The sequence below is a fragment of the Podarcis tiliguerta genome (genome assembly GCF_965153285.1).
Source record: "Podarcis tiliguerta genome assembly, chromosome: 1".
Classification (NCBI taxonomy): Eukaryota; Metazoa; Chordata; class Lepidosauria; order Squamata; family Lacertidae; genus Podarcis; species Podarcis tiliguerta.
The window spans coordinates 4,324,458-4,352,448 of record NC_139534.1 but is presented as its reverse complement, the minus strand read 5'-3'; the positions used below and the strand labels follow the sequence as shown (position 1 = coordinate 4,352,448).

The following is a 27,991-nucleotide window of genomic DNA, read 5'->3' as shown; positions in this document are numbered from 1 at the left end:
TGACACCCGTGCTCTACACTATTGAATACTAGGTTGATGGGGTCCCCTGTTGTTCACATTCAGTGCTTCTAGGATGTAAAACCTTGACCCCCCCCCCCGGCCCTTTTCTGCCTTACCAAATGGCATTAGCAGGCGGGGAGAACTGTCATCTTCTCTTAGCTCTGGGTTTCTGGGCAGATAAATCTCATGGCAGTCTGCGCAGTGTACACTAATAAGATAGGATGATGAATCCACACCTTCCTAATTCTGTACAAGACCATCAGCGCAAAAGAGGCCTCAGTCAAATTGAAACATCTCGGAGAAACAGACAGGCGATATACAGTGGTACCTCGGGTTAAGAACTTAATTCATTCCAGAGGTCCATTCTTAACCTGAAACTGTTCTTAACCTGAAGCACCACTTTAGCTAATGGGGCCTCCTGCTGCCGCCGCGCCGCCGGAGCACGATTTCTGTTCTCATCCTGAAGCAAAGTTCTTAACCTGAGGTACTATTTCTGGGTTAGTGGAGTCTGTAACCTGAAGCGTATGTAACCCGAGGTACCACTGTACTCATGTGAAGAAATACGGCACTCGGAACCTAAAGCCTTCATTCTAGCCTTGTGTATTGAAGTGAATAAGCTCCCAAGTTGTCAGGTGCAAGAAGAATATTGCTTGAGAGCACATAACTGCAAGTGTATAAACCTCTGTTGTGTGCCTATGATTTGCAAATAATAAATCTCAAAACACCATTCCTGAAATGACGTGATGTGTTTTGGAGTGTCATTGTGTCCACTGTTAACATTCTCTGCAGTATCTATTGGACTAAACTTAAGATAGGGAAAGGATTGTAGCATCTTTGGTCATAACTTTATTTCTTTTAAGTAGAGAATGGGTGGAACCTTCATCTGTTTCAGAGTGATAATAAGAAAATTGAATTGTGACATGTTCCATATACGTAGACATTCTCCATTGTGCTGCAGGCAAGCCTCAAGTTTGAAATTATATATATATTTACTAGTTTCTATGTGACAAAAAAGCACCACACAAAACTGAATGCCAAATTTATTGCTGATTCTGTTTCTCCTTGACATTGTAGTTCAATAGTTCACTTAAGAAACTGGAAAAGTGGTTGACGCTTTAAAAAAATTGGATACAGATCTATTGCAAGTTCAGTGAAGCTCATAACCTTTCTAAAACTCGCAAAATGCAGTTAATTTATACATGTCCTCTTGTGTGTAAAAGTTGGTGCTGGTATTTGGGGAAGTATGGAAGAACAGCTTACAGGCCCTCAGGCTCTTGAGGGACACATACCATTTCTTTAGGAAGATGACAGCAGGGCACTCAGGTGTCTTGTTGGGTTCCATATGGATGGCCTTCTAACACTTAGATCCAGCACCATGTAGCACAATTAGTCCTTTGGGAATACTTTGACGTTCTGCCTTTCCAATCAGAGGTGAAATTAAAACACTGAATACATCTCTTTCTCTCTCTTGCTTTTAACACTATTGGGTAACCAGTGGTACATTTCCAAATTTTCTGAGACTGAGTGTCCATTTCCACAGGTTCTCTGCACATACCTCAATTTGTAGCTTAATACCATTTCTGAGCAGATAGATGCCACTTACTGCTGTCACAGCCACAGTGAGAAAGAGGCCTCTATTAATTACCTTTTAAGAAGAAATCCAATTTGAGTCAGAAAATGTTGCAGGAGGAAGTAGTTTGCAATATTTTTATTACTCTATAGTTAAATCTTTTGGACTATTCCGCTAACTACATAAGATACCATTCAAAATAAATTTTAGAAGCTTTAAAGGATCACAATAAAGGATATTTATAATATTTGTATGCAAAAGACAATGCACAAGTTCCTTTAAGGTATGCATAACATATCACTCCATATTTAATTTAATAAATCATATATTAAAAACCATTCTAAAATCACAATGGGCTCCAGACATAATCATACTCAGAGTAAACCCATTGAAATCAATGGTATTTATGAATAAATTGGATTCAGCCCATTATTTTAAATGTACACTGCCTTTTGTTAAACAGATACTAATAACTGAGCATAAAACCCATATAAACAGAGCTAGATCAAGCCAAATAAAACACCGGTTCCTTTTTTCTTTTCTTTTTTGAGCAACATTCTGTCTCTTCTGTTTTTTTCTCTTCCTTTCTTTCTTAACTCCATTAGGAGTGCATTTGGTTGTATTTTATTCCAAACTCTTATGTGCCTCGTCACTTGGTTTATGCTGTGTGTGTATAAGTTTGACAGACAAAAGGATGTTATTTTGGTCTCTGGGGAGAGAGAGGTAAAGTGCTCTCTCTGCTTCTTGTATCCATGTACCTTGGATCCCAGGAAAGCCCTGTCATCCACGGTTAGAGGGAACCAAATGGAAGTGTGGTGGCAGACGATGTGGAAGCCTCTGGCATGACTGGCCTACCTAGAGGGGCAGTTATCAAAGGGAGTAAAAGATGTTTAATCTCCCCTTTCCATTATAGGTTCTACTCTGAGTAGGACTTTGTTGGCTATATCCATGGGCGTAGCCGGGAGGGGGGCAAGGGGGCAGCTGCCGCCCCCAGACCAAGTAAAACAATAGAAATAACTAACTGACCAATCACGTTGGTTCTGCCCCTCCTAAGCAAGTCCTGTCCTCCCCCCCCCCATACAAAAATCCTGGCTACACCCATGGCTATATCACCCATAATACAATATGCTCCCAGCCCAAACAAATTCATCTAAGATGCCACTGACCTTATTCTGCCATTTCCATCTTTGCACAGCTTCGTGGTATCGAATTCTGGAGAATGTGACCTGCATCAGATTACGAAATCATACAGATAATCACTGAAAGTGGAGGGGATGGCAGCCGGGAATGAAGAAAACAAGGGAAACCCTGCAGTATAGCTATTGCTGGTCTTACCATGGTGTACAGAGGGATGATAGTGGAGGGGAAGAGGGCGTGAAGAACGTTGTCAACGTGCTTTCGGAAAATGAACCACTTTGAATTGACATGCTCCCGCATCTGAAACAACCAAGAGAAACATCTGAAAACATCTCTCATCGTTCAGCTGCCACCCACTCTCTATTTAACTATATGTAACTTACCTCTATATAATTATACATAGCTAAATCTGAAATTGCATGATCATCAGGTACTCTCAGCTTTGAGAACTCTGGGAGACAAATACCTGGGGAAGAAACAAGGTCATTTCACTCATTACACGGAAGGTAAGCCTTGGTTTGTCACTCAGCACAGCAGGTGCAGTTACTAATGGCTTCAATTTAGACTGCAAATTATTATTATTTCTAGACAATGGAATGGGCTATGTCCTCATCACGTGACGCTAGGCAGGAGCAAAGAATTGTGTGAAGCAGGCTCACTGAAATAAAAAGGTCTGCCTACTTCCTCTCTCCATGGCTTGAAAATGTAAAGAAAGAAATGTGCTAGATATCTGAAAGGCAAGGAAAGGCAAGGGTTTTTTGGCACAACCAAAAATACGCGAAAGCGGTGATCTGAGGGAACAGGCGTTGTGGCTCCTAAAGTGTAGGTGGGTTCCCACAAGGCAAGACATTGCGATAACAGAAATAACCTTTATTGAACTACATAACTGGCAAACAGGCAAAGCAACTGCTTATATACATTCCTGAAAGCCTGGGCCACTCCCACTCCCAACGTGACTGGCTGTCTAAACTTCCAAGCTGCGAATCATGACTCAGAGTTCAAGAGCCAATGGCAGAGGCCTAAATCCTGAATTGTTCTGTGATTGGACATCATGTATCGGATCAGAACACAGGAGCTCAGAATCCTTAGTCCAGACTCAAGCTCAGGCAAACATAGACCACTGAAAACAACAGTTCCCACAGACAGAAGATGGCAAACACAAGTCTAAACAGCTTGCAAATGTACTTTGTTTCTTGGCAAGGGTGAGGGAATGAATGTGAGGGGATAATGGAAATTAATTTTATGAAATAACCTTGTGAAATAATTCCTAAAACCCAGCAATCAGATACTGACATCTGCCAGGCAGGAAGGAAAGCAGTCAGACGCCACACCCCCCGGGTGTGGACCCATTCTTGGGTTCGCTATTTTGTGGCTTTGGTATTGGAAGAAACAATATTTTTCTCTTATCTTTGATTCTCTAAATACTTCTTTCAACATCCTTTCTCTGAAAGCTGACTGAAAGGTTCAATGGAAAGGTTTACTTTAGAGGCAGCCTCAGCGTTCCAGGACTTTAGCCACAGGGAGCGTCTAGCAGCTACCTGGGATGCCATTGCTCTAGCTGCAAACTGCATGGAGACCATGGAGACATCTGCCATAAAAGCTTAAAGGAGTTGGGTAAGAATCTGGTGCTCTCAAGCTGGATTTTGAGGAGATTGCAATAAATCCTCAAGCCAAACAATACATGTTCAAGCACATGAGGATGCTACCCAGGCACTCTCATAGAGAGGACCACTGCATCATGGCCTTACGTAAGGCAAATTCAATTCTCCTATCAGTAGTGTCCCAAAGTAGAGTATTTCCTTCCTTGGGGACCAGATGTCACGATGACAGATTTAAAACTGATCTGTCTATAGAATATATGCCATGAATTCCAGATCCAAGACATATAATTTCTTAGCTAAGATTTAACTATTGCCTTAAGCAATAGTTGGCTGGGGTACAGCTATTAGTTAACACATCACTCTCTGGTTCCGTGGTTGATTTGTCAGGTTGAGCAGTTACCGGTAATTCTAAGGCATGCATTATCTCAGGTTCCAGGATGGGGGCGCTGGCCTCCTGAAACAGCCTCAGAGATGAAGCTTCGTCTTGCAAAGATCCTTCACTCCAGTTATCATCCAGCTCCCCTTCCTGGAAAAGGGTTGGGGAGGAAACCAAGGGAATCTCCACATTCTCATCATCACCTATGGATGTGAATGGGGGGGGGGGGGTTTCCTTTATATCCAAATGAACCTGAGCCCTCTGTGATGAGAAAGGGGCAGCCTTCTTAGGTTTCACAAATTTCTTCGTTCTGCAGTTGTAAGTGTGAAGCAATTATAGCTTCTTTAAATTGTTTCAATAAGCAGGGCTGGAAAAGTCTGAGGGGCAGAGGCAGAGGCAACCTGATTGGTGGGAGGGGAGGTCTGAACCTCATGTCCCTGATCATCAGAAGACCATAAAAGTCAGGTTCAGATTCAGATAATGTGTCAACCTGAGAATGACCAGTAGGTGGCAGTGCATCCTTGGCATTCAAATGGGTGGAATCATTTCAACCAGCTGACTGCTCTGTCTCTGAAACTTTAGATTGAAGAACAATAATGGAAGAAAGACGCTTCCTGGGGTGGACAGGAGGAGCAGATTTGGTGTGTGTGCGTGTGGCAGTGGAAGACAGGAGTGCCTGGCGTGCTCTGGTCCATGGGGTCACGAAGTTGGACACGACTAAACAGCAGGCCCTTTAGAGGGCAACAAGTGCTTCAGCTTTGTATCATTTTCTTAAGAGGTGGCTCAGCCACAGCCTGGGTTGGCTCCATAATGGTCAGAGAAACAGAAGACAAAGAGACAGACACCCTACACAGCCACAGCCCTGGACTGCAAAATCTAAGCTCTCAACTCTGTTTGCCACCATGGACCAGGAGGAGGATTGGCAGGATGGACTGTGGACCAGGAGAAAATAAGCCAAGTCCAACTGCCTCAGATACACACAAGTGCCCATCAAGAGGTTAAATTAAGGTCACCAGATGTCCCAGGGACAGCCCCTGGATTTACAAATCAGTCCCCATACAAAATCCATTGAAGTTGAAAATTGTCCCCGGATTCATTGAAAAAAAACTGGTAACCTTATGTTAAATTATAAATGTAGAGGCTCCACTCCATTTGCCCCTGTTGCGTGCCAAAGCAACACAGAAAGCAAGAGAAACAAACTGCCAGAAGAGAAAACAAATCCCTTAAATCCACAAACTAAACAGAAAAAAAGGACAGGAAGAAACCCTGGGGGGGGGGGACCAGTGGCGCTTGCAAAAAGCCGCCAAAACACTGCAGGAATAAAGAGTATTCCTCATCTTTGCAATCAGTAAAGCTGTGAAACAAACAAAGCTGCCTCATGCCTGAGAGAGAGGTTGGAAAAGAAGGAAAGAAGAAGGAAACGTTCACAGGAACCCAGGAAATTTGCAGAATGGCAGCCATCACCTCAAAGCAGGGCAAAGATAATAATGCTGATCAGAAGAAAGCAGGAATGGGGTTTTGTTTTGTTTTTTTGGTTTGTTAAAGACAGGGATCTAGAGAAGAAACAAGATAGACTTATCTGACAAAAATGGAAAGCCAGGAGGAATGACTGTTGCGCCAGGAAAGAGAAAAAAATTGAGGAGTCGAGGCTGCTTCACACAACTCTTTGTGCCTGCCTAGTATCACAAGGACATAGCCATCCCATTGGCTCCAGCATCCCACAAAGTATATCAAAGAGTTACCCTCCATCTTTATTTCCCCAGAATGCTTTTGGGTGCTATGTTGACTCAGACTCGGAGGCATTCTTAGAAAATGACTATGGAGCACCTGATAAACTTGGAGGTAGGTGAGGACTGTGGGAGCAATGGGAGATGTGAAAGTGGATGAAGCAAGAGGCACAGCAGGGGAGGAGGGGACAGGATGGTCCTGGAAGAGGAAGGTTGTGCATGTGGTAAGGGGGAAAGGCAGATAATTTGCCCAAGAAGCTAATAACTGTCAACCCTGATATCCTTCTGAGGAGTCCAACTGGTAAAGGGTTTGGGGAGGCCATCTTATGGTGCCTCCACTCCTACCCAGCTGGGTATTCTCTGCTGTGCCTCATTTCCTAAAGGAAACACGGATCCTGGTAACAAAGGGCACCCGGAACTCCCTGGACTCTCGCCCTGCTGTGGAGATTGGGGTGCCATGAATTGGGGGCAGCTTTGAATCCTAGTAAGAGGAAGCACCTGCTTGGTGGAGGTTTTCTGTAACCAACTTCCTCGGGTTCAGGAGGCCATCAGAGCAACTGAGGATGCGAAGAGGGAGCGTTTGAGAAGAGGGCTAACAAGCTGGAATGACTCTTACAGCAGCAGCTTTCATTCAGGCTCATGAGGAATATGGTCTTTCGTGACAGAAACATATACTCACATATATCATTTTGGAACTGGTTCATTAACTCATCAAAAACCAGACAGTCTTCAAATCCCTGAAGGAGGAGTACAAGGGGGAAAAACAGCTTAGGATAGGACCTGTGGGCTGGATCAGATGCTTTGAATTCAGAAGGTCCCAGAGTCAAACCCCAGCAGCTGCCAGCCAGCATATTTCATTTCATGTTCATTTCACTTTTAATTTGTATACCGTCTTTCTATATTGCTATACATAAAGCTGTATATATGTACACCCCCCCCAAAAAAATCATGCATCTTATAACAATCTCAATCCAATGCAAATATTATAACAAAAAATACAGCTTTAAAATAAACAGCTTATATAAAATAAAGTAATAGCCAATAATGCATTTAGGATATTACACAACAAAATTAACATTCAAAGTATCAATATATAATAATTAAACAGAAATTCACTTGGCAATTACAACAAATCATGACTAGACTATAATCAACAAAAATAACAGCAGCATCACAATATATAAAATATCACAATTCATTAAAAAATGGGAAAATATTGAACCGAGCAACAAAGTCACAAACCTTATAAAATTACAAAATGCACTAACATAACTGATCATCCAGTCCAGATCCAGTATGTAATCCACAAGACTCTTCTCGCTGTGGACAACCGGACTGCTTGAGCCACCCACAAGGCCAAAGGAAGACCACAGGGAGCAGACGTCAAACACATAAACAGCTCTGTGATTTTCGAAAGACATCTGAAGGGAAGTTTTTAGCGTGTGATTCCTCTAATAGAACGCTCACTAAAGTCTGGCCCTTTTCACAAGGAAAAATGGGATGCAACAAACTGAGCTGCTAGTTTGGTATGCTTGGGACATTTTGTCTTCAGTTTTTGCTTTACTTTTTTTAATTGGGGAAGAATTAGCCTGAAGTGCCACATATCACAAATCTGCGTTTCAGTTCTAAAAGCCAATAAACACTACACAGCAATTTTAAATCTTTTTAAATAAAAAAGAAAAGGATTTTTAATTCCCCAAGTAATGTAATTACAGAGAGGGACAAAGGAATGGCGGAGGTGACGCTCTGACTCACAGCGTTCATGCCTTGTCCGTAGAAGGGCACGACTGCGTGGGCCGCATCTCCCATCAGCACACAGCCAGAGCCAAGGTGGAATGAGGAGCACTTCACAGAGACCATGGCCTGGGCTGGTAACAAAAAGTAATCTCGCATCAGTTCTTGCCTGAAATTGAAATAGCAGAGCATGTATCAAATGTTAAATAGGGCCATGTTATAAACCTAAGATACAGAAGGCAATGGTACATTTTCTACATGAAAGATTTTCTGCAGGCAAAAGCACGGCTGAGGCTTCCCAAGGGTTTCTGTGCCATTGTAAATCATTCCTTCTGTCGATGTTTTGTAGCCATGAAAGAAACATTGATTAAAGCTTAATCCAGATATGGGAATGGGAATTTAATCAGAGTCACCAGGATTTTATAACTTGGGGTTGGAGGGAAGCGATGGGCATGTTCCTCCAGGCTTGTTTTATATCTGGTCTAGTCTTTTGAGGCTTTCTTGGTAAACATCCAGAGTAAGTTTTATTTATTTATTTAACACATTTATATGCCATATTTTATCAATTATTTCAAGGCTGTTTACAAAAAGATTGTTGCATGGGGATGACTTGCTCTGCACTGGAAACTCCTCAGCTCCTGTCGACTTTTCCCTCACTATCAGCTTAAAAACTGCTCTGCCACCTTTTTGATATGAAGCACCAGCAGCCTGATCCCATCCTGCTTCAAGTGGAGCCAGTCCCTTTTGCAGAGGCCTGGCTTGTTCCAAAACTCTCCTGCACAGCACCACTCTTTCACACACACATGGAGACCACACAGCTGTCTGTCTGGCTGGTATAGAACTGGCAGCATTTCAGAGAAATCCACCATGAAGGTCCTGACTTTCAGCATCCTAAATAATAAAATATTTCTTTGAATTATGCTAATATATGATAATTTCTGTTCATAATTTTAGTAATCATAAAGTTCATTTATAAATACTGTGATGATTTGTTTCCTGAAAATGAAAGATATTCCTTTTGCAGCCTATTTCAAAAGGTAATGTCAGGGAACTGCCATCGGCAGCACAAGAGGTGCCAAGGCTCTCTGAAGTAGAGAGAGACGTAACACCTGAAGAGGGAACCAGTAGGGGGCGAACAGGAATGTCAAGGGAAGGAGAGGCGGAGGAATGGCTCAGAGATGCTTCCAGCGAAAACAGTGGGGATGTCTCAGGTCCTCCTATAGGGACACCCGTTCCTCGCCGGAAACTGTCACGCAGAGAGTCCAGAAGACGTGTTTCCGTTAAGGAGCTTTTATGTTGGAAACGTTTCCGAAAGCAACCACTTTCGGATTCTGCTAGCGACTGACGCAGCCATGCTGGAGGGGCTCAGTCACAGGCAGAGGTTTGAGAAACTGTTCAAACTCTGAGGGATTTGCAGTTTACACACAAGCAGCTCTTCATCCCATCACAGCAATCCGAAAGTCTCCGAGAGCTAGCTTGTGCCAGGGAGAGGCATCATGAGCGAACCAGCCGGAACTGGAGGGGCAGCTGGAGGAGGTCCAAGCCTGGAGGAAAGGTACAGGACGTTGGAAATCCAGCTTGCCTTGCAGACGGCGAGGCTGGAAGAAAGGAGGGCTCAGGATGCAGAAAGGGGGAAGGAGAAAGCCACCCCACTCAACAGAAAGATGCCAGGATTGGTGCAGAAATTTGGGGGGGACCCCAGAAACTATCATGCCTTTAGGACAGAGATGCAATAAGCTCTCAATCTGCAATTTGATGACTTCCCTGATGAGGAATCGCGAGTGGCTTTTGTAATCAGCCATCTCGAATCAGGGGCGAAGGACTGGGTTAGACCCTTGATGGCAGCAAATAATGAGATCCTAAAGGACACAAGGAAGTTCTTTCATGCCATGGACCTGATGTTTTCCAGCGACATTGAGCAGGGAGGGGTGCGAAGGCAGTTAATGGCTTGCAGACAGGGAAACAGGACTGTCCGTGAGTACTGGACTGAGTTCACTATGCTGATTCATAGATTGGGGTGGGACTTGTCTGCTGAGCCCATTCAGATGCTTTTCGAAGAAGGTCTGTCTTCGTCCTTGAAAGATGAACTTTCCCGGACCCCCAGAGCGGAGTCTATGGACCAGCTGACTAAAGCCGCGCTGGCCATAGGAGCGCGCCAGGAAGCGAGGGCTTTGGAGAAGCGGGAGGGGAAAGGAGAACGGTGGAGGGAGCTCCGCATTCCAGACATTCCAGAGCAGCCTTTCCCGCCGGCAGAGCCGATGGAAGTGGGAACAGCGCGTGCGCGCGCAGTTTCAAACATCGGGGAAGGGCGGAAGAAGGAGGGAAAGGGCGGGAAGAAATGTTATCTCTGCCAACAGCCAGGACACTTTGCCAGAGTCTGTCCACGGAGAAAGGAATGGCAGGGCATGGCAGGAGCTGTTGGGGGAGAGGAGGAGGAAAGCACGGAGCAAGTAAAAGCCAACGCCTGGCTGCCGTCGGGGCACAGCAGCCAGGCTCAAAAGCAGTGAGAGTGCCCGCACCAGAACCTCCCAGACCTGCTCTAGTGATAGAGGTGTTGCTAGAGCTGCCAAACGGACATCCTCTACAGATCAAGGCCCTTCTGGATTCAGGCAGCTCCTGTAATTTCATGAGTAAGGAGTTTGCAGCTGAGCACCAGATACAAACCCTCCCCTTAAGTAAACCCCTGCAGGTAACCACGATTGACGGCAGAGAGTTGTTGGGAGGAGAAGTGAACCAACAGACAGTCCCCATGACAATGAGGGTGGCAAGGCACACCGAGCGGATAGCGTTTAATGTGGCCACCTTGGGAGGAGCTCCCATAATTTTGGGGATGAGCTGGCTGGCATTACACGATCCTCTAGTGGGCTGGCACCAGAGGGTGGTCTCCTTTGGGTCAGCGCATTGCCTAGAACACTGCAAGCAGGGAAAGGATCCAGGGGGAGCCAAGCTCACCCTAGCTGGGATGGAGGTAATGAAGCAAGGGGAGGTGCCTCCGCAATATGCAGATCTGAGCAACGTATTTAGCGAAAGGGAAGCGGACAAACTGCCGCCGCATAGACCCTTTGACTGTCAAATCAACCTACTCCCTGGGGCTCAACTACCAGTGGGCAAGCTGTACGCCATGTCAGACAGGGAGATGCAGGAGCTGAGGGAGTTCATTGACAAAAACCTGAAGAGGGGTTTCATCAGAGAGTCCCGAGCGGTGGGGGGCAGCCCAGTGTTTTTTGTGGACAAAAAAAACACAGATAAGCCGAGGCTTGTAGTGGACTTCAGATCCCTAAATGCCGTGTCGGAACCCCTGGCTTTTCCTATGCCCCGAATTGATGACATTCTGACCAGGGTAAGGAAGGGGAAGATTTTTACAAAACTGGACCTGCGGGGGGCGTACAATCTGATACGGATAAGGAAGGGGGATGAATGGAAGACCACCATGTTCACCCCTTTGGGAGCATTTGAATACCTCGTAATGCCCTTCGGTCTCCAAGCCGGCTCCGCATGTTTTCAAAGTTTTATCAACCACGTATTGGGACCTTTGCTCTACAAGAATTGTGTGGCCTTTTTGGATGACGTGTTGGTGTATTCGGAAGATGAAGAGCAGCATGTGAGGGACGTGAGAGAAGTGTTGGGCCGGCTGCAAGCCAATCAGCTGTGGGTGAAACTGGAGAAGTGCCAGTTTCATGCCAAGGAGGTGGAATTCCTGGGGTACCGCTTGTCAGACAAAGGATTGGCCATGGATCCAGGCAAGGTCCAGGCGGTGCTGGAATGGAAGACACCGAAGACCAAGAAGGATGTGCAAAGGTTCCTGGGGTTTGGGAACTTTTATCGGAAGTTCATCAAGAATTTTGCACACTTGACAGCGCCCATCACCGACTGCCTCAGTAGCAAGAAGAAATTTGTTTGGACGGCGGAGGCGGAGAGAGCTTTTGAAGAACTAAAAAGGGCTTTCGCTTCGGAAGAACAACTTCTGCATGTAGACCTACAGAAGCCCATGAGAGTGGAGACAGACGCGTCAGACAGAGCGGTGGGGGCGGTGCTTCTTCAGCCGGGAAGAAATACGTCGGAGTGGAGACCGTGTGCCTTTTTCTCGAGGAAGCTGAATAAGTCCGAGCGGAACTACACGGTGTATGACAGGGAACTACTCGCCATTCACGAAGCGTTCCGAAGGTGGAGACATTTATTGATTGGGGCACAACACAAGGTGCAAGTGTGCACCGACCACAAGAATTTGGAGTATTGGAGAACAGCTCGAGTACTCAACCAACGACAAGTGAGATGGGCACAGGAATTTTCCAAATTCCACTTCGAGATTTGTTATGTACCAGGCCCAGAGAACGTCAGGGCGGACGCTCTCTCACGCAAACCAGAGTACTTGGAGGGGGAGGGGGCAATCGAAGAAAGACATGTCATTCCTGGGTGTGTGGGGCGGCGCTGGTGGGGAGACGAGAACTGGTAGAAGAAACGGAAAATGACGAATATGCCCAAAATAAGCTCAGAGGTCTCAGGGGAGAGGGTGAGAGCCCGGAGGGTTTTGAAGAAAGAAATGGGGCATTGTATTACAAAGGGGCACTGTATATACCAGAAGGTGAATTGAGAGGGAGGGTACTCAAGCAGTTGCATGATAGTCCCACGGCGGGACATTTTGGACAACACAAGACCATGTGGATGGTCACCAGGGAATTTTGGTGGCCCAAGGTGAGGGAAGATGTAAAGGAGTATGTAAGAGGGTGTGACCAATGCCAGAGGGCCAAGGGGGAAAGAAGGGCGCCGGCAGGGTTATTAGAACCACTACCCACGCCAGAACGGCCTTGGGAGGCGGTATCAATAGATTTTATGACGGATCTGCCCAAATCCAAAGGGAAAACGGCCATCATGGTAGTAGTGGACCTGTTGACTAAGATGTGCCACTTTGTAGCATGTTCACATGCAGTCACAGCGGAAGAAACAGCGAAGTTGTTTGTAGAACACATCTTCCGGCTGCATGGCGCCCCCTTGAGGGTTATCTCAGACCGCGGGAAACAATTTACTTCCAGGTTCTGGAGGAAGCTCATGAGCTTGCTGCACGTGGAAGTCAATTTCTCGACGGCCCGGCACCCTGAAACCAACGGGCAGGCGGAAAGAGCAAACAGCATCCTCCAACAATATCTGAGGTGTTATGTCAATGACAGAGAGAATGATTGGGTCGAAAAGCTGGCGCTGGCAGAATTTGCCTACAACAATGCGGAGCATGTGTCCACAGGGATGAGCCCCTTTTTGGCCAATTACGGGTGTCACCCCAGGGCATTCCCGGGGGAGGGAGGCGAGAGATGGAGCGTCCCAGCGGCCGAACATTTTGTAGAAGAGATGGAAGCGATCCATCGTCAGCTTCAGCTCAACTTAGAAAGGGCCAAGGCACAATATAAGAAGCAGGCAGACAAGAACAGGAGGGAAGGTGAAACAGTAAGGGTGGGGGATCAGGTGTGGTTGTCCACCCAAGGGTTGCCGTTCAAAGGGGGTTGTAAGAAATTAAGACCCAAGAGATTGGGACCCTTTGAGGTCATTCAGCAGGTCAACCCAGTGGCTTTCAAACTCCGGTTACCCAACCACATGAAATTGCACCCAGTGTTCCACAGGTCGTTACTGTCACCGTACAAGGGGGAAGGTGAAGGGGAGTACAACAGGGGACCAGTCTTGGAAGAGAGGGAGAGCAGTAACCATGTAGCGGAAATCCTCGATTCCAGGTGGAAGGGCAATCAGGTGGAGTATTTAGTGGCGTGGGAAGGGGAACCGGAGTCGGAAAACACTTGGGTGACAGCAGAGGAGGTCAATGACGAGGTTTTAACAGAAACGTTCCACCAAAGATTCCCGAGGAAACCACAGCCGGCAGCAAGGTTTAGGAGGGAGTATTTCGGCACCACAGACGAGGAAGAGGAAATGGAAGGATTCGCGGAGTCGGAGTTGGAAGAAGGAACGGACTCAGACGACGAGGAGTACCGAGAGACTAGGAACCGCAACAAGTGGAGAAAGGTGTTCGAAACTTCAGACGATGAGGAAGGTTCTTTCCGGGGTTTTGCCTCCTCCCAACCCGAAGGGGAGGAGACGGGAGGGGGTGAAGGGGGCCCTGGAGGGGAGGTGGATGTCAGGGAACTGCCATCGGCAGCACAAGAGGTGCCAAGGCTCTCTGAAGTAGAGAGAGACGTAACACCTGAAGAGGGAACCAGTAGGGGGCGAACAGGAATGTCAAGGGAAGGAGAGGCGGAGGAATGGCTCAGAGACGTTTCCAGCGAAAACAGTGGGGATGTCTCAGGTCCTCCTATAGGGACACCCGTTCCTCGCCGGAAACTGTCACGCAGAGAGTCCAGAAGACGTGTTTCCGTTAAGGAGCTTTTATGTTGGAAACGTTTCCGAAAGCAACCACTTTCGGATTCTGCTAGCGACTGACGCAGCCATGCTGGAGGGGCTCAGTCACAGGCAGAGGTTTGAGAAACTGTTCAAACTCTGAGGGATTTGCAGTTTACACACAAGCAGCTCTTCATCCCATCACAGGTAAGATAAAGGAGACAGATTCATTAATAACTGTTAATGCTGATTCACTAGATATGGAAGCACTTTCCTGGTTCACCTCCAGAGCCATTGCGCCATTCCTCTCCATTTTTATCTCTTCCATTAATGAGAGCGAGCCACCTGCAAGACTCCATTCACTCTGAGATCTCATGTGTTCATTCAGTGGCTGTAAGTGGCAAACTTACTTTCCTATCAGAGGAATTGTGTCCAGAAAGTACATTTTGAAGAAATCCAGCACTTGGTCTCCTGTTGTGAGCTTTTCAAAATCGTCAAAAGGCATGAAGAGAGTGCATGTGAATGACTTATCCTATGAATTAAAAAGGGTGTGAGAACTTGAAAGAAGAGATATCACTGGTTAGTTTTAAAGTTGAAAGTAATTTCCTGAAATATCAGCAAAAAAATTTAAATTCCACTGATTCATTTATGTAAAATGTATTTTTGGAAACAAAGTTTTCAAGTGCTGTGGTAAACATACTATCTGCATTTTAGTATACACAGTATACATTTCTGTCTAAAATACAGATGTACATTACACAGCTTATTCCAGGTCTTATATTGTTTTCAACACACATTGCAACCTTCTAATAGCCTGGGACCCCAGTTGTGGTTGAAGAACAACTCTCATCACCCCATAATAACAACATAATTACAATAAAATAAAATGAAGTTTAAATGGACAGAAAAGCAGTGTTTGAGGGGGGAAATAAAATATGTGCAAAAAATGTTGTTTCTAAATTCTTCAAAAGTTACCTGTGACAAATATTCCCCCCCCCCAAAAAAAAACCCATTTGAGCACAGCAGAGTATCTTGAGTCTTCATCTGGATGTCCAAAATAAAACTGCTATCTTGGTTTCTAACTAACTTGGCTCCAAGCACCCTTAAGTTCAGGTAATTGAGGGGAGAATGTTACAGCAATGAGGAACAACATGAAAAAGAAAGCACAAAGGTAAGAAAAGGAGAGAGACTTTGTTTTTTAAAAATATTGATACTTGTTATATCTATTCCAGACATACCATGGAAAGTGGTGGGATGCCTCAGCCTACCCTGAAATTAACCTCTGATCTGAAACCACAGCAGGAGCATTCCTCTTCATGGATGGAGAAACATTGCAACATTATGTTGCAGGTCCTACTGGTTGCAATTACTTTTAGATGGATGTGGGTTTTGTGTCCATTAGGTTCAGCCTGTTGGCCTCTCAAGAGACGATGGAGTGGGCCTCTGGAAGTGAAGGCAAACTGTTGTTTTAGCAGCACTGAAGTGCTCTCCCTGGGGCGCAACACTGGGCAGTGTGTGTCAAGGTCCTAGGCTGCCCAGACAACAAGGTCCCCCTCTCGGCCTCACTGATGGGGCCCAAAAGAAAGCAGAGCAATACATTAGGCACCCGCTGGGCTGCAGGAGTTACCAGAAGGAAGCATACAAGGCACCATCCAACAGTCAGCGACTCCACTCTGGAACTGTGTAGGGTTTACTCCTTAGCCTTTTCTTCTCCTGAAGACATCCCACAAGACCGCATGTAAGATATTTGTTCGTTCTGACAGTAGATAGAAAATATTGTCTCCTTCTCAACTAGGTACATTAGGTCACTGTAATGTTTGTACTTTGTTGTTATTCTAGTTTCCAGAAGTCCTAATCTAAATCTAAACAATCCTGAAATTACATCGACATTTCAAATTATGTGTTACTACTAAAAAGACAGTTTTAAACATGTACTGTTTCTCCTACCAGGTTTGGCAGTGCAATCATCATGAATGTATTCCTGGGCCAGATGTGGAGATAATTTGGTTCCATTGCAAACTGGAAGGAGACCAAGAGAGGGGCAGAAATATGTTTGTCAATGTTTATGCAGCTGTCAACTTGGAAAGCAAGGTCTATAGTGAGACTCTGTTATCACTACAGTTGTACCTTGGTTCTCAAATGTAATCTGTTCGGGAAGTCCATTCGACTTTGGAAACGTTCGAAAACCAAGGCGCGGCTTCAGATTGGCTGCAGGAGCTTCCTGCACTCAGTTGGAAGCTGCGGAACCCGCGTCAGATGTTCGGCTTCCAAAAAACACCCGCAAACCAGAACACTCACTTTGGGGTTTGCGGCGTTCAGGAGCCAAAGCATGTGAGTACTAAGGCATTTGAGAACCAAGGTACGACTGTACTTACATTTCCATCCCTTGGGGGTATTTTCAGTTCCATGTATCCATGAGGAATATATACTTGGCTGTAGTCAAAACGTGCTTGTCTCATGAACTGCTTCCTAACGGTAGAAAAGGCTCCATCACAGCCTACAATTAGGTCACAAGTGACTTCTTTTGACATCTGGTCGGATCTAGAAAGGAGAACAGCAGCAGCAGCAGCAGCAGAGGATTTGTACTTCCTTGCACTAACTGATAATCAAACCTATCTTGCATGTTTTATTTGATATTACAGTATTTTCAGTGGTAGCCAAACCTGACATCTGTTTGCTTGGACCTGTCTTTGTAGCATTACATTTTAAGACCTTAAGGGTTTGCTTTTTTTCTTTCTTAAGTCTGGACTTTATAAAACATATCACACACAAAATCTGCACTGAGTTTTGCTAAAATGGATTTGAGAAAACAGGGAGAGAGAAGGTTAACTTTCTTTCCAAGTTGTGGGTTGGAAATAACCCTATATATTCCAAAAATAACAGTTGATCCATGAAATAGTATTAAAAATGCAAGTATACGTAAAACTGATTATGCTTTTTATGCTGTTTAGTCTATTCTTCCACTTATTCCAGCAGCTGTAATCTTTTCAAAACATCCTCTCAGGCCTGTGCATACTGATTTCAAAAAAGTTAACACAAAAAGCTACTCTTGTTAGGCTTATTCATACAAAAACAATCTGTCTCTGCATATATACAAGTGTTAGTGTGAAAGAGTATACACTAGTTGATTTGTAAAGTTAAACAGTTGTGCAGACAAGTACACAGACTGTCCACTCGATAATGTTACATTTGTAAAACTGTCTGAGTGTACAGTTAAGTCATTTGTGTACATGGAGACACAGATTATACAGTTGTTGAATGTAACATGTAAACAATCCTATTGAATGTTTGGGCACAAAAATCAAAATTTTGCCCTTTATTTTTAAGAAATTATTTATTGAGGAGGAACTGACATCTTCTGATTATGAAGACAGAAGTCATTGCGCAGTATAAGCTACTATGTTATTAGCTCAATGAAAGAGGCTGCTATTATTATATTAGTGATAAAAAAATTTCGTCAAAGAAAATTCCTACCATGCTCTTAGACTACAAAATTAAACACATTTACTAGGGTTTAAGCCCCATTGAACACAGTGAGGCCAGGGGAGGAGGAAGGGGGGTGCAGTGGATGTGGACTACCCCAGGTGTCACCACTGAGGGGGGTGACTAAATGCTGTGAGGCACTCACCGCGGGGCCTGCAGTGTGCCCGAGCCACACATCTCTCCTGGGAGAGACACGTGGCTAGGGCGCGCACAGGCTCTGTGCTGCCCAAACGGTTTGCCCACTGCCCCACCCTCGCCCCGCCCCTATGGGCAGCTTGCCCCACCCCTGGGTATACCGCCCCAGGCTCCCAAGCGTCTTCCCCCACCGCTGAGTGAGGCATACTTTCAAATAAACATGCAAAGTATTACACTGTTAATTTATTTAGGTGCAATGTCATATTGAAAGATCTAATGACTCCTGGAGCAATTGCAACTGGTGGGCCCCTCCCCAGACCACCCCACCAGACCAAGAGGGATGGACAGAGTCAACTCGCCCTTTGGGTTCTGATTAATTATCAGCATGTTCAGGAAGGATGGAGATAATGATTACCCTGAAAAGGTCAGTGTTCCCAGTTCCACATTGCAGTGAAGCAGTTTGTGTCCAAAGTATAATTTAGTATTGGGATATTTCTCAGCAGCTGTAGAAAGACATAGTATTAAATATATTGTATTGAACACAAATATGACCCAAACTGGGAGCTACATAATGAAATTACATTTTTCCTAATGAATGGCTGAACAGCTATTTGCAAGGTAAAGTTCATGTAACATACTGTTATGGATTTGCAGGGGGCAAGGATCCCCCAAAATTCTTGGGCACCGGGTTCTCCCCAGAATTTCTGCAATTAATAAATGTGAGGTCTGAAGCCAAGCCGGCTTCCTCGAGAGTTGGGCTTCAAGAGGTGCCATCCAAGAACAAAGGCAATGGTGGTGACAGAGTCATTACCCTGACAGTGAGACTTTCAGCAACAGACAAGAAAGGAGGAGGCTGCCAGGATTATAGGGGGCATGAGGTCACCATGGGAAAAATGGCTGTCTGGGGAATCTTCTTGTGACATTTGAATCACATAGAGAGTGAAGAGAGTAGCAGTATTTAAAGTTATTATGAAAGTGGTTTGAACACATTTGCTGTATTCTGAGGTATTTGTTTTCAGGGAAGAATCAATGGCCGGATCTAGAATCAATCTAGTTTGATTCTAGATCCGGCCATCCATAATAGTGGGTGGGTTTACCTGATTAGGTTTGATACCCCTTGATTAGGTTATCCATGTCTTTCCCTCTCTGCACCTACCCCAGGTGAAAGAGGAGGGAAGTCATGATAACCTTCTTGTTATCCCATAGCCAAGACCACTGACATCTGTCCTTACAAGAACACACTGTAAGGTGTCCTTGATCCAGATTGTGGATGAGCTACATAGAAAAAACAAGTACTCCTGTCTCCATTGATTCTAGAACAATCTGTCATATGTACGTAGCCAATGCATATCTAAACCACTTCGCCTATAATTAGAACCATGGCTTAGCTTTGGGTAGCACAGCAGCAGAACCGGGGAGGAGCAAAACAGCCATGAATTTTACTATAAGTTTCTGCCTGCTAGTAGTGCATTCACACCAGCCATGGTTTGGATTAGGAATATATGCACACTCAGCCAGTGGGTAGCACTGAGCTCAGTCTTTCTTATATCTCGTTTTGATTGAGTAATTACAGTCTCCATCATCCGAGTCTTTAAGAGGTAAAAAATGACTGAAAACGGGGGCAGGCAGGAATCATACTTACCAGTTAGCAGATCTTTGTTTAAATTTGCTCTATCTACAGAGAGAATGTACTGCATGGGGGGAAACACATAAGACACAGAATAAGTTTGAATGTCTTGTAACATATATGAATGGTCACAGTTAAGTCAAGAATCCCCTTTCCCTAAATTTCCATGCATCACAAACCTAGGATACGGAGGTCCTGTGATTTATCACTACTCCAATCTGGGTCTCCACATGCTGGAAGTTGTGTGTCTTTACTGCTCTCCTGAATGGAAGTGTGCTGGGACTGATCAATCAAGGAGCTGTGGTTTTTACAGTGATTGGCATGCAATAGAAACCCCAACATGATCTCCCACCATTATCAGCAGAAGCCAGGCTGTTGCTGTGCCACTGGGAAAGTAGCCCAAGTGGCTTGTCGTGACATCCAGATCCTGATCTGGTTTGTTTTCCCAAAACAAATCACAATCAGGAATCCAAGAACAAACCTTGAATATCGCTCATGGTTTGTTTGGAGAGAAATAAGCTATAAGCCTGGGTTTGGGCATCATGAGAATAAAGGTGTGCTGGCCTGTTTTCCAGAGTTGTTTTGCAGGTGACTCAGTTTTCAAAGAGAAGGATTCTGAAGGGAGAGTGTGCTTGCAGTATAAAAACTCTCCCAACAGAATAGTGGGAATTGGGTATTATACACAAAAAGACACCACTAAAGACTAAAAACTATTTTATAAAGGGATATTTAAAATAATACCTGGCTCTTTGTCCCATATGGAATTGAATATTGTTTGCCTGAGAGCGTGTGAATTCTCCTTGCTCTCATAGGTATGCCTTTAGACACAATCTGAAATCAAAAAAGAGAAACATTTGCATCCTAAGAGATAGGGCATTTTTAAAAGTAGCAAGCAACAGGCTGGAGTTCCCAAAGGTTCTAAATCTTTGTAGCTTTTGTTGTATTTTAAGTTGTGTAAAATTACTTTAATTTTTAAATCATTGCTTATATGGTTTTTAAAAGCACTGATTTTAAACCATTACTTATACAGTGGTACCTCGGGTTACAGATGCTTCAGGTTACAGACTCCGCTAACCCAGAAATAGTAACTCGGGTTAAGAACTTTGCTTCAGGATGAGAACAGAAATCGTTCTCCGGCGGCATGGCGGCAGCAGGAGGCCCCATTAGCTAAAGTGGTACCTCAGGTTAAGAACAGTTTCAGGTTAAGAACGGACCTCTAGAACAAATTAAGTTCTTAACCTGAGGTACCACTGTATTTATTGGTTGACTCTGAACTCCAGAGGTTGGTACGCCTTGGCTCACAGGCCATATGTGGCCCACCAAGAGGTTTTTTTGGGTTTTTTGGAAGGGGGCAAGACCCCTCACCCAAAAATTCACACACACACAATATTATAATACATAATACATTGACTGTTTCCATAGGCCTCCTGATGTCTTTCAGGTGCCAAAAGGTTTTCCAAAATGTGTCCCCCCTGCTGATCTCTCCACAGCCACTTCTGTTGCACTTTGGCCCTTGGAAAGTTGAGCAGGGGTCAACGCAGCCCTTGGCCCACAAAAGCTTAGTCACATTGTGTGTGGGGAACGATACAATATTTTCCCCTAAGCTCCTTCCCTGCACCACCATTGGTTTCTCAAGTGTACGCAGAACACATCTCTCCTGTGCTTAAATAGTTGCAATGCACTATTTGCTTATCTATTTCCAGGCAGAATTAAAAGGGCTGGTAGTTACCTATAAAGCAGTAAATCACAGGGGGCCCAGCTATTCTCTCTCTCTCTCTCTCTCTCTCTCTCTCTCTCTCTACACACACACACACACACATATTCCTCAACTCTACTCTCTATGTCCCTGGAGATACCAGGGAGTTAACCTGGGTCTTTCTGCATGCAAAGGATGCATTTTATCACTGGAAAATGGCTCTGCCCACTTAAGCTGTATGACCGAAACTGGAAGGAATCCCGTAAGTACCGTATTTTTTGCTCTATAAGACTCACTTTTTCCCTCCTAAAAAGTAAGGGGAAATGTGTGTGCGTCTTATGAAGCGAATGCAGGCTGCGCAGCTATCCCAGAAGCCAGAACAGCAAGAGGGATTGCCGCTTTCACTGCGTAGCGATCCCTCTTGCTATTCTGGCTTCTGAGATTCAGAATTTTTTTTTTCTTGTTTTCCTCCTTCAAAAACTAGGTGCGTCTTGTGGTCTGGTGCGTCTTATAGAGCGAAAAATACGGAAATTTTTTGTCTTGCATTGAAAACATCCCTGTCCCAGACTGAAGTCTTTCCTTGGAAGGAGGGAGATATATTTTTTAAAAAGATGTATTGCTCAACAACTAAAAAAAACAATCCCAGTGGCTTCCTATGAAAAGCTCAACAATTCAGCGGTCTTCCTTAAAAAAACTTTCAGGGAGTCCTGGTTTTAAGCTCTTTTTAAAACCCTTGGTTCCTTCAAACTACCCAGCAGTCCAGTACTGAAAAACCCAACACAAAGGCATTACATTTCGTTTCATCCTTTAAATGTACAGTCACCTGGTTTTCCAGCCCAACAGCCTTGAGAGCTTGCCGTCCCCTGTGAGACAAGGCCAAATTAATGCTCCTGCCACGAGCTGCATTGGAACCACGGATATCTGAAATGAAACGAGGTGGCACTTTTGTCATGTGTGTGACACTGTTGCAATGGATGGCCACATTAATTTAGAAAAAGCTTCAACAGCCACTGCTGTTAGGTCTATTATAGTACACACTCACTTTCCTTAGGCAATGTCGGGGACCATGCTGAGAAGGGCTGCGCTGAGGAGGAATGGTAGGAGCCTCCCCCTCCCCCTGCTCCTGAATCTTCCCAGGAGCAGGAGGACAGTATAGATTTGGAAAAGTGGTTTGCAGAGGGACATAGTTCAGAAGGCAGAAGCTGGGAAATACTGGATGGGGAACAGCTAGGAGAAGAAGCACTAGAAGAGAGAGAGTGAATAGATTCACAGTCTCTGGATAGTATCCGCCCCCTTCCCCAACATCACGGAGAGCTCAGAAAGTGTCAGAACAGAAAGCACAGAGGGTAGGAGCTCAGGTTACAAGACACAGTAGTGACATGGGTGACCAGGGAGGAAGGGGTGGAACTCTTAACTGGGAGCACCGCCATTCCTAGGAAATGGATTCTTTGTTCTCTCACTGTGGTCATTAAAGTTTTAACTGGTAAGTTAAATTTCTAACTGGTAAGAAGACTCATTTTCTTTTGTTCTGCTTATCTACTGCCAAGGGGGAAGGAAGCTGATTCCCTGAAGCCTGACAGGCAACCACAACCTTTTGTGGCTGGCTGGAAAATAAATAAATGGGGGGCTGCTTGGGGAAAATAGGGGGGAAAATCAAAGAATTCCAAAGTAAACTCCAAGAAAGGGACAGGCAAACAGGAAACAAGAGTTGGTAACCCCATCAGCCACTGCAGTGCCCTGGGAGAGTGTTTGGGCATGGTGATAGAGTCAGCATTGGGGAGTGTGAATGGGCCTAGCATGAACATGAAGAGCAAGTGAAGGTGATCTGAGAGCGAGGGGAAGGTGGTCTGAAAGCAAGCAGAGGTTCAGTCTGAGTGCATGACCCCCAAACCCAAGGCAGCTTCTTCCTCAAGGTGGGAAAGCTAAAAAGCAGAATGTGTTCCCACAGTGCAAGAGAAACTGGCTGTGCTGGACTGCTTGAGAGGCAGCATGGCTGTCTGCACTGGCACGGGGATATGGCCCGAACAAGTCCAGCATCTGTGCCATCAAGGTGTGCAAAGAAGATCCATGGGGCTGTGGCATCAAGTGCTCCATTACCTGCCAAGGTGACCAGCCAGGGGTGTGCCAAGGCTTTAGTCAAGACTGAGAAGACATTAAACCTGTGGCTGGAAAACCTGAGTCAGAAACGGGTCCCTCAGTGACACCAAAAGGCTCTCTCCCTCTGTGCAAACATCAAACCTTCCAGAGGGTGAGCAGCCTGGAAAAAGGAATTCAAAGCCAGCACCAGCTGGCTTCACACTTCAACCTCAGGAACATGCATATTTCCAGGGAGGCTGCACTGGCAGACAAGGAGGCGGCAAAAGGATTCCTCAAACACTTTAGTCAGTGGAGAGACAACAAGGGATATGTGCCCCAGCCAGGTTTTGATGCAGATGAGACAGGACTTTTTGGGGGGAAGGGGGAAATGCCTGACCAAACCAGAAAACCAAGCCCCTGGCTTCAAAGCAGCTAAAGACCCTGTGACTGGTCTGCTCTGTGGCAATGGGGTTGGGCATTTGATAAAGCCCAGGATTTTTGTACAGGTCTGAAACCACCCCTGCCCTAAAAGCAGAGTTTGAAACTCCCATTGTTCTAGGCACATTTTGCAACAGGGAATTTCATTAGTGCGAGCAGTTTCTGAGCTCTGGGTGCAGTACTGTGCCTAAGATTTCAGAGTAAAACTGCAGAGTGGAAGGAAAGGAGGACCTTATTTTGCCTCCGTACTTCCAGCTACTTTCTGAAGACTGGAGAAGAGACCCTCTTAAGAATATTAGGGGGGTGGGCAGGGGAAGGACTAGACCATGTGAAAAATGGACATAATATTTTAGCTGCAGTTCATTCATTTTCAGCTTTGTGTTCTTGTTATTGAAAAAGTATGCCTAGACATTCCGTTGTTGCCCTCATAACTTAGGTTTAAGGTGCCCTTAGCTTTCATATCTCAGTTTCTAACACTGCCTAAAAGGCAAGAATAAGAACCTCCTGTCTGTGTTTTGGCAATCTAGAGAAAAGGTCTGGGTGATGGCAGCACCCTTTCTGGACGGATTTCCTTTGGATGAGGTTTGCCAGGTCTTAGTCTTTAAGGGCTAGCCCACCCATGAGGCAAGGTAAGGTGACCACCTCAGGCGGCAGGATCCACAGGGGCAGCAGATCCCAATGCAGCTCTTCATTCCTGACTTGTACCTGGTGGGGAGGAGGCAGCCATTTTGTGGTTCGCCTCAGGTGCCAAAATGTATTGTGCGGCCCTTGTCTTATACAATGACAGAAAACACCCACCTAGAACTATCTAAGGATTGTCTTGTCTCAAGGGGAGTAAAAAATGTAGTTTTCAAAAAGTTGTTTCTGCAGTGTGGGTTTTAAATGTAATAAACAGACGACAACAACATAACAGCCAGGCTTGCCATATTTTGAAGAGCAAAAAAGAGGACTTTTGCTGACTTCTGCTTTTAACTATGGATCACTATGACGACTCTACCCATGAAAAAGAGTCCGTGTCCTGGAAAAAGAGGACATAGGTCAACCCTAGTAGATGGGTATTTATTGAAGTGTTTTTGGATTATTATTGTTCTGGATTATTTTTTGGAGTCTCATGCCTACTTACAATATTTGTTGTGTATACACAGAGGTTCCCAGTGCAAAAATATAGAATAAAAGGCTAATAGACAATATAGATAATATCAACAGACAAATTCATGGATAGCACCATCAGTGGCTCCTTGTCATCATGGCAATGTTCTCCTGTGGCAGCCCTCTAAATATCAGCTGTTGGGAGTTGCAGCTGGGAAGAATGCTTTTGCTCTCGAGTCATGTCTGTTGGCTTTCCATCGGCGGCTGTGAGAACAAGATCCAGCAGGCTTCTTATGCTCACAAGCAAGCAACCTCCACATAAGTCAATGTGATGTGCATGCATTTAGGGAAAGATTTAATTTCTACTGCAACCCTGCAAATATCAAAATGTACATACCTGGTCTGGTTTCATACATTTCCACTATAAAGCCCCTTCTTGCAAAGAAGCAAGCATTTAAAGAACCCACCTGCAAGAAAAGCATTAGAAGAATTTTAGAGTCAAATAGAGCACCACAAACAATAGAACATGGAAAGGGTGTGTTATGTGTTGAATGCAAACATTTTTATATCATCAGATATATTTATCAGATAAATGTAGTCCTGACATTGAGCCACTACACAGGATTCACTAAACAAAAAGGAAAACCCTTATACACTTCCCAAATAGCTCATCGTGAGCCATGCTGACTTTCTGTTATTCATTGAAGAAGAGAATCAGCATTTGTGCCTATATCCAAAGATCTTTTCTGAAGTGGCCCTTATATTTTGCTGGCATAAAGGTTCTCTTGGCAACACTGTAAAGTGAGCGGGTGCTGCTGCTGATGTATATAGTGCCTGTAGGCTTTACACTGATGTAATGCTGGACCTTCAAGCTCTTGTGCATTGCACTTCTGTGAACTTGTGCTCTTCAGCCACTGTCCACCTCTCCCCAAAATCTGCATCCGTGAACGGGGAGAATTGTGAGGCAGCTTCTGTGTAAACTGAAGGCACATCCTAAAATGCATCAGACACGCCATGGAAGCTGCAAATTGTAGGGAGATGCAGGTGTTGATGCAAAACCTCAAAGTTCCTACAAGCAGTTTGAGAAGCACTAATCTAGTCAGCTAGTTCACAGACCCAGTTAAGTGGAAGCAAACAAGTGCTAAAGCATGAACTGTATGAGCAAAGATCTGTGAGAGCAAAAACCCTGAATTTAAGCCCAGGTGCAATTCTTTGCTATCTCAGAAACTGTAGTTTATACCAGTTTTACAGCTACATGTTTGCTATATGCCCAGAGTTAAGACACTGGCCCAGCAAACTACAAGTTAAGTATGAGTAGATATACGTAGCTTATTTCTCCAAAATTTGGTTTATTTTCCAGCAGCTCTTGTCTTGTATCTTTGTATCTTTGTGAGTATCTGGAGTTAAACAAGCCATGGTTTAAGGAAGCATGATGGGGGTGCACATAATACTAAGCCACAGCTAAAACAAACAAAGTTTTCTAAGCCTGCAAAAACCAAGTCTTCAAATCCTAGTTTACTGGCAGTAAACAACCATAGTTAAGCTGTTGCAGAGAGTTCACACATAGCACTAAGAATGATTTCTTAAACTATGGCTTAGCATTATGTGTGAACCCACAGTATTAGAGAACAAAATAAAAGTGTCTTACCAAACCTCCTCCAATAATGGCCACTTTTTTCCTCTGCGGAGCTGAAAGATCCATGGCTTTTTTCTCCAGGCAGAGTGCATGTATATCTCTCCTGCTCAACAGAAAATGTTTTAAGGGGAGGAGAAGTGGCAGTTCATTCAGGCTCTACAGCATAAACAGAATACTTCTGAACATTTGACAGGGAGCACTCAAGTGGTTCACACAACCTGCTGTTTCTTCCATCCCAAAAACTTCACATTGGTCAGTGTCAATCTAACCAATATTGAATACATTACTGAGTATCACAACTTCTTCTATCCATCCCTGCTGATTAAGGATTTGGAAGCCTCCCGCAGAGGAACACACTCTCCTACCTGTGAGACATTTTCCCCACTGTCTTTCCTGTTTGATCACTTACTCCCATTCCAGGCCACTAAAAGTAGCATGATGGTGGATGGAGGTGAAGGATGGAAAGGAAGCACGTGGGTTTTAAGAAAACTGATTCTAAGCTCCCTAGGGTTGTGGAGTACCTTAGCTCCTCAGGCTGTTACTGCTGCAATGGAGAATGGGCTGCCGCAGTCTGGTCACATTGTCCCACCTGCACTCTGTCCTCAAAGGTGCTGCTGTGCCTGGGTCCAAAGGGCAGGTCAGCAATGGATGATGTAAATGAAGTTGACTCACTTTTCCTGATTGATCTGCTGTGTGTATGTTTTGATGGAGTTCTCTGTCAATGATTCACTTGCTATCCTTGGAACTAATCCATGTCTTATTTAGACTTTTTGGCACTCCTTAGAAGGTCTGGTGGCTGTGTGGCGTTCCCTTGAGTCACTGCTCTCTCACTCTCTCCCTTCCCTGAACTGGATTTTCCCTGTGCTCCACAAATTCAAAAATAAGGTAAAAAAGTACCGTAATTCTAAGAGCTGGTGGGTGTATGATTCTCCTGTATGGAGCCTGGACTCCACCCCCACCCCCCAATAGGAGCCAACTCATAGGGGCCAAGGTCCCTTCAGGGACCCCCCCCCCTAAAATATTTGAGAGGGCACAAGTTTGCATAAAATTTGCATACACTTTGTGTCCTGCAAATTTGTGTCCTCTTTTACAGACAGTGGGTGATCATGAGAGATCCTGGCAGTCCACTGGTCCGCTCTCTTTGCCAAGTGATCTCACTTGCCTGGGCATTCGGCTGATTTCCCTGATAAACAACTGTTGTTGTTTTATAGAACATTTGAATATGCTGACATTTGTTATGATATGATATACCTACTGTCACCATTAACATTTGATCTTAACTACTTGCTGTGTGCTGATGTAGACCTGCCCAGACAACAAGGGGAAATGCCACTCAAAAGACACACGTAGG

General features: G+C 44.9%; 1 protein-coding gene and 1 long non-coding RNA gene across 2 annotated transcripts; one reads left to right on the top strand and one right to left on the bottom strand.

Moving 5' to 3' along the window:
* Window positions 1-1,031: 1,031 nt before the first annotated feature.
* On the bottom strand, window positions 1,032-27,287 carry KMO (kynurenine 3-monooxygenase). The gene is made up of 16 exons (XM_083402072.1): window positions 27,162-27,287; window positions 26,653-26,743; window positions 25,402-25,471; window positions 22,225-22,322; window positions 20,447-20,536; window positions 19,721-19,769; window positions 18,494-18,581; window positions 16,836-17,001; window positions 16,408-16,479; window positions 14,871-14,992; window positions 8,167-8,314; window positions 7,091-7,148; window positions 3,091-3,173; window positions 2,906-3,007; window positions 2,737-2,796; window positions 1,032-1,645 (listed from the first exon to the last, which is right to left on the bottom strand). Exons 2-16 carry the CDS (start codon window positions 26,704-26,706, stop codon window positions 1,481-1,483), a joined length of 1,425 nt encoding a protein of 474 aa, XP_083258198.1. The 5' UTR covers window positions 26,707-26,743; window positions 27,162-27,287; the 3' UTR covers window positions 1,032-1,480.
* LOC310659642 lies at window positions 6,199-18,455 on the top strand. The gene is made up of 2 exons (XR_014502897.1): window positions 6,199-9,182; window positions 14,668-18,455. It is a non-coding gene; the product is annotated as an uncharacterized lncRNA (long non-coding RNA).
* Window positions 27,288-27,991: the final 704 nt, after the last annotated feature.

Bases quoted from the DNA above. Each gene is read 5' to 3' on its own strand.
- KMO (XM_083402072.1), bottom strand. From the start codon at position 26,706: ATGGATCTTTCAGCTCCGCAGAGGAAAAAAGTGGCCATTATTGGAGGA. The intron at 16,480-16,835 runs GTAAGTACAGTC...GTCTCCTTCCAG, and splicing joins TACCCCCAAGGGATGGAAAT to TTTGCAATGGAACCAAATTA. The intron at 2,797-2,905 runs GTAAGACCAGCA...AATCTGATGCAG, and splicing joins TCATCCCTCTGTACACCATG to GTCACATTCTCCAGAATTCG.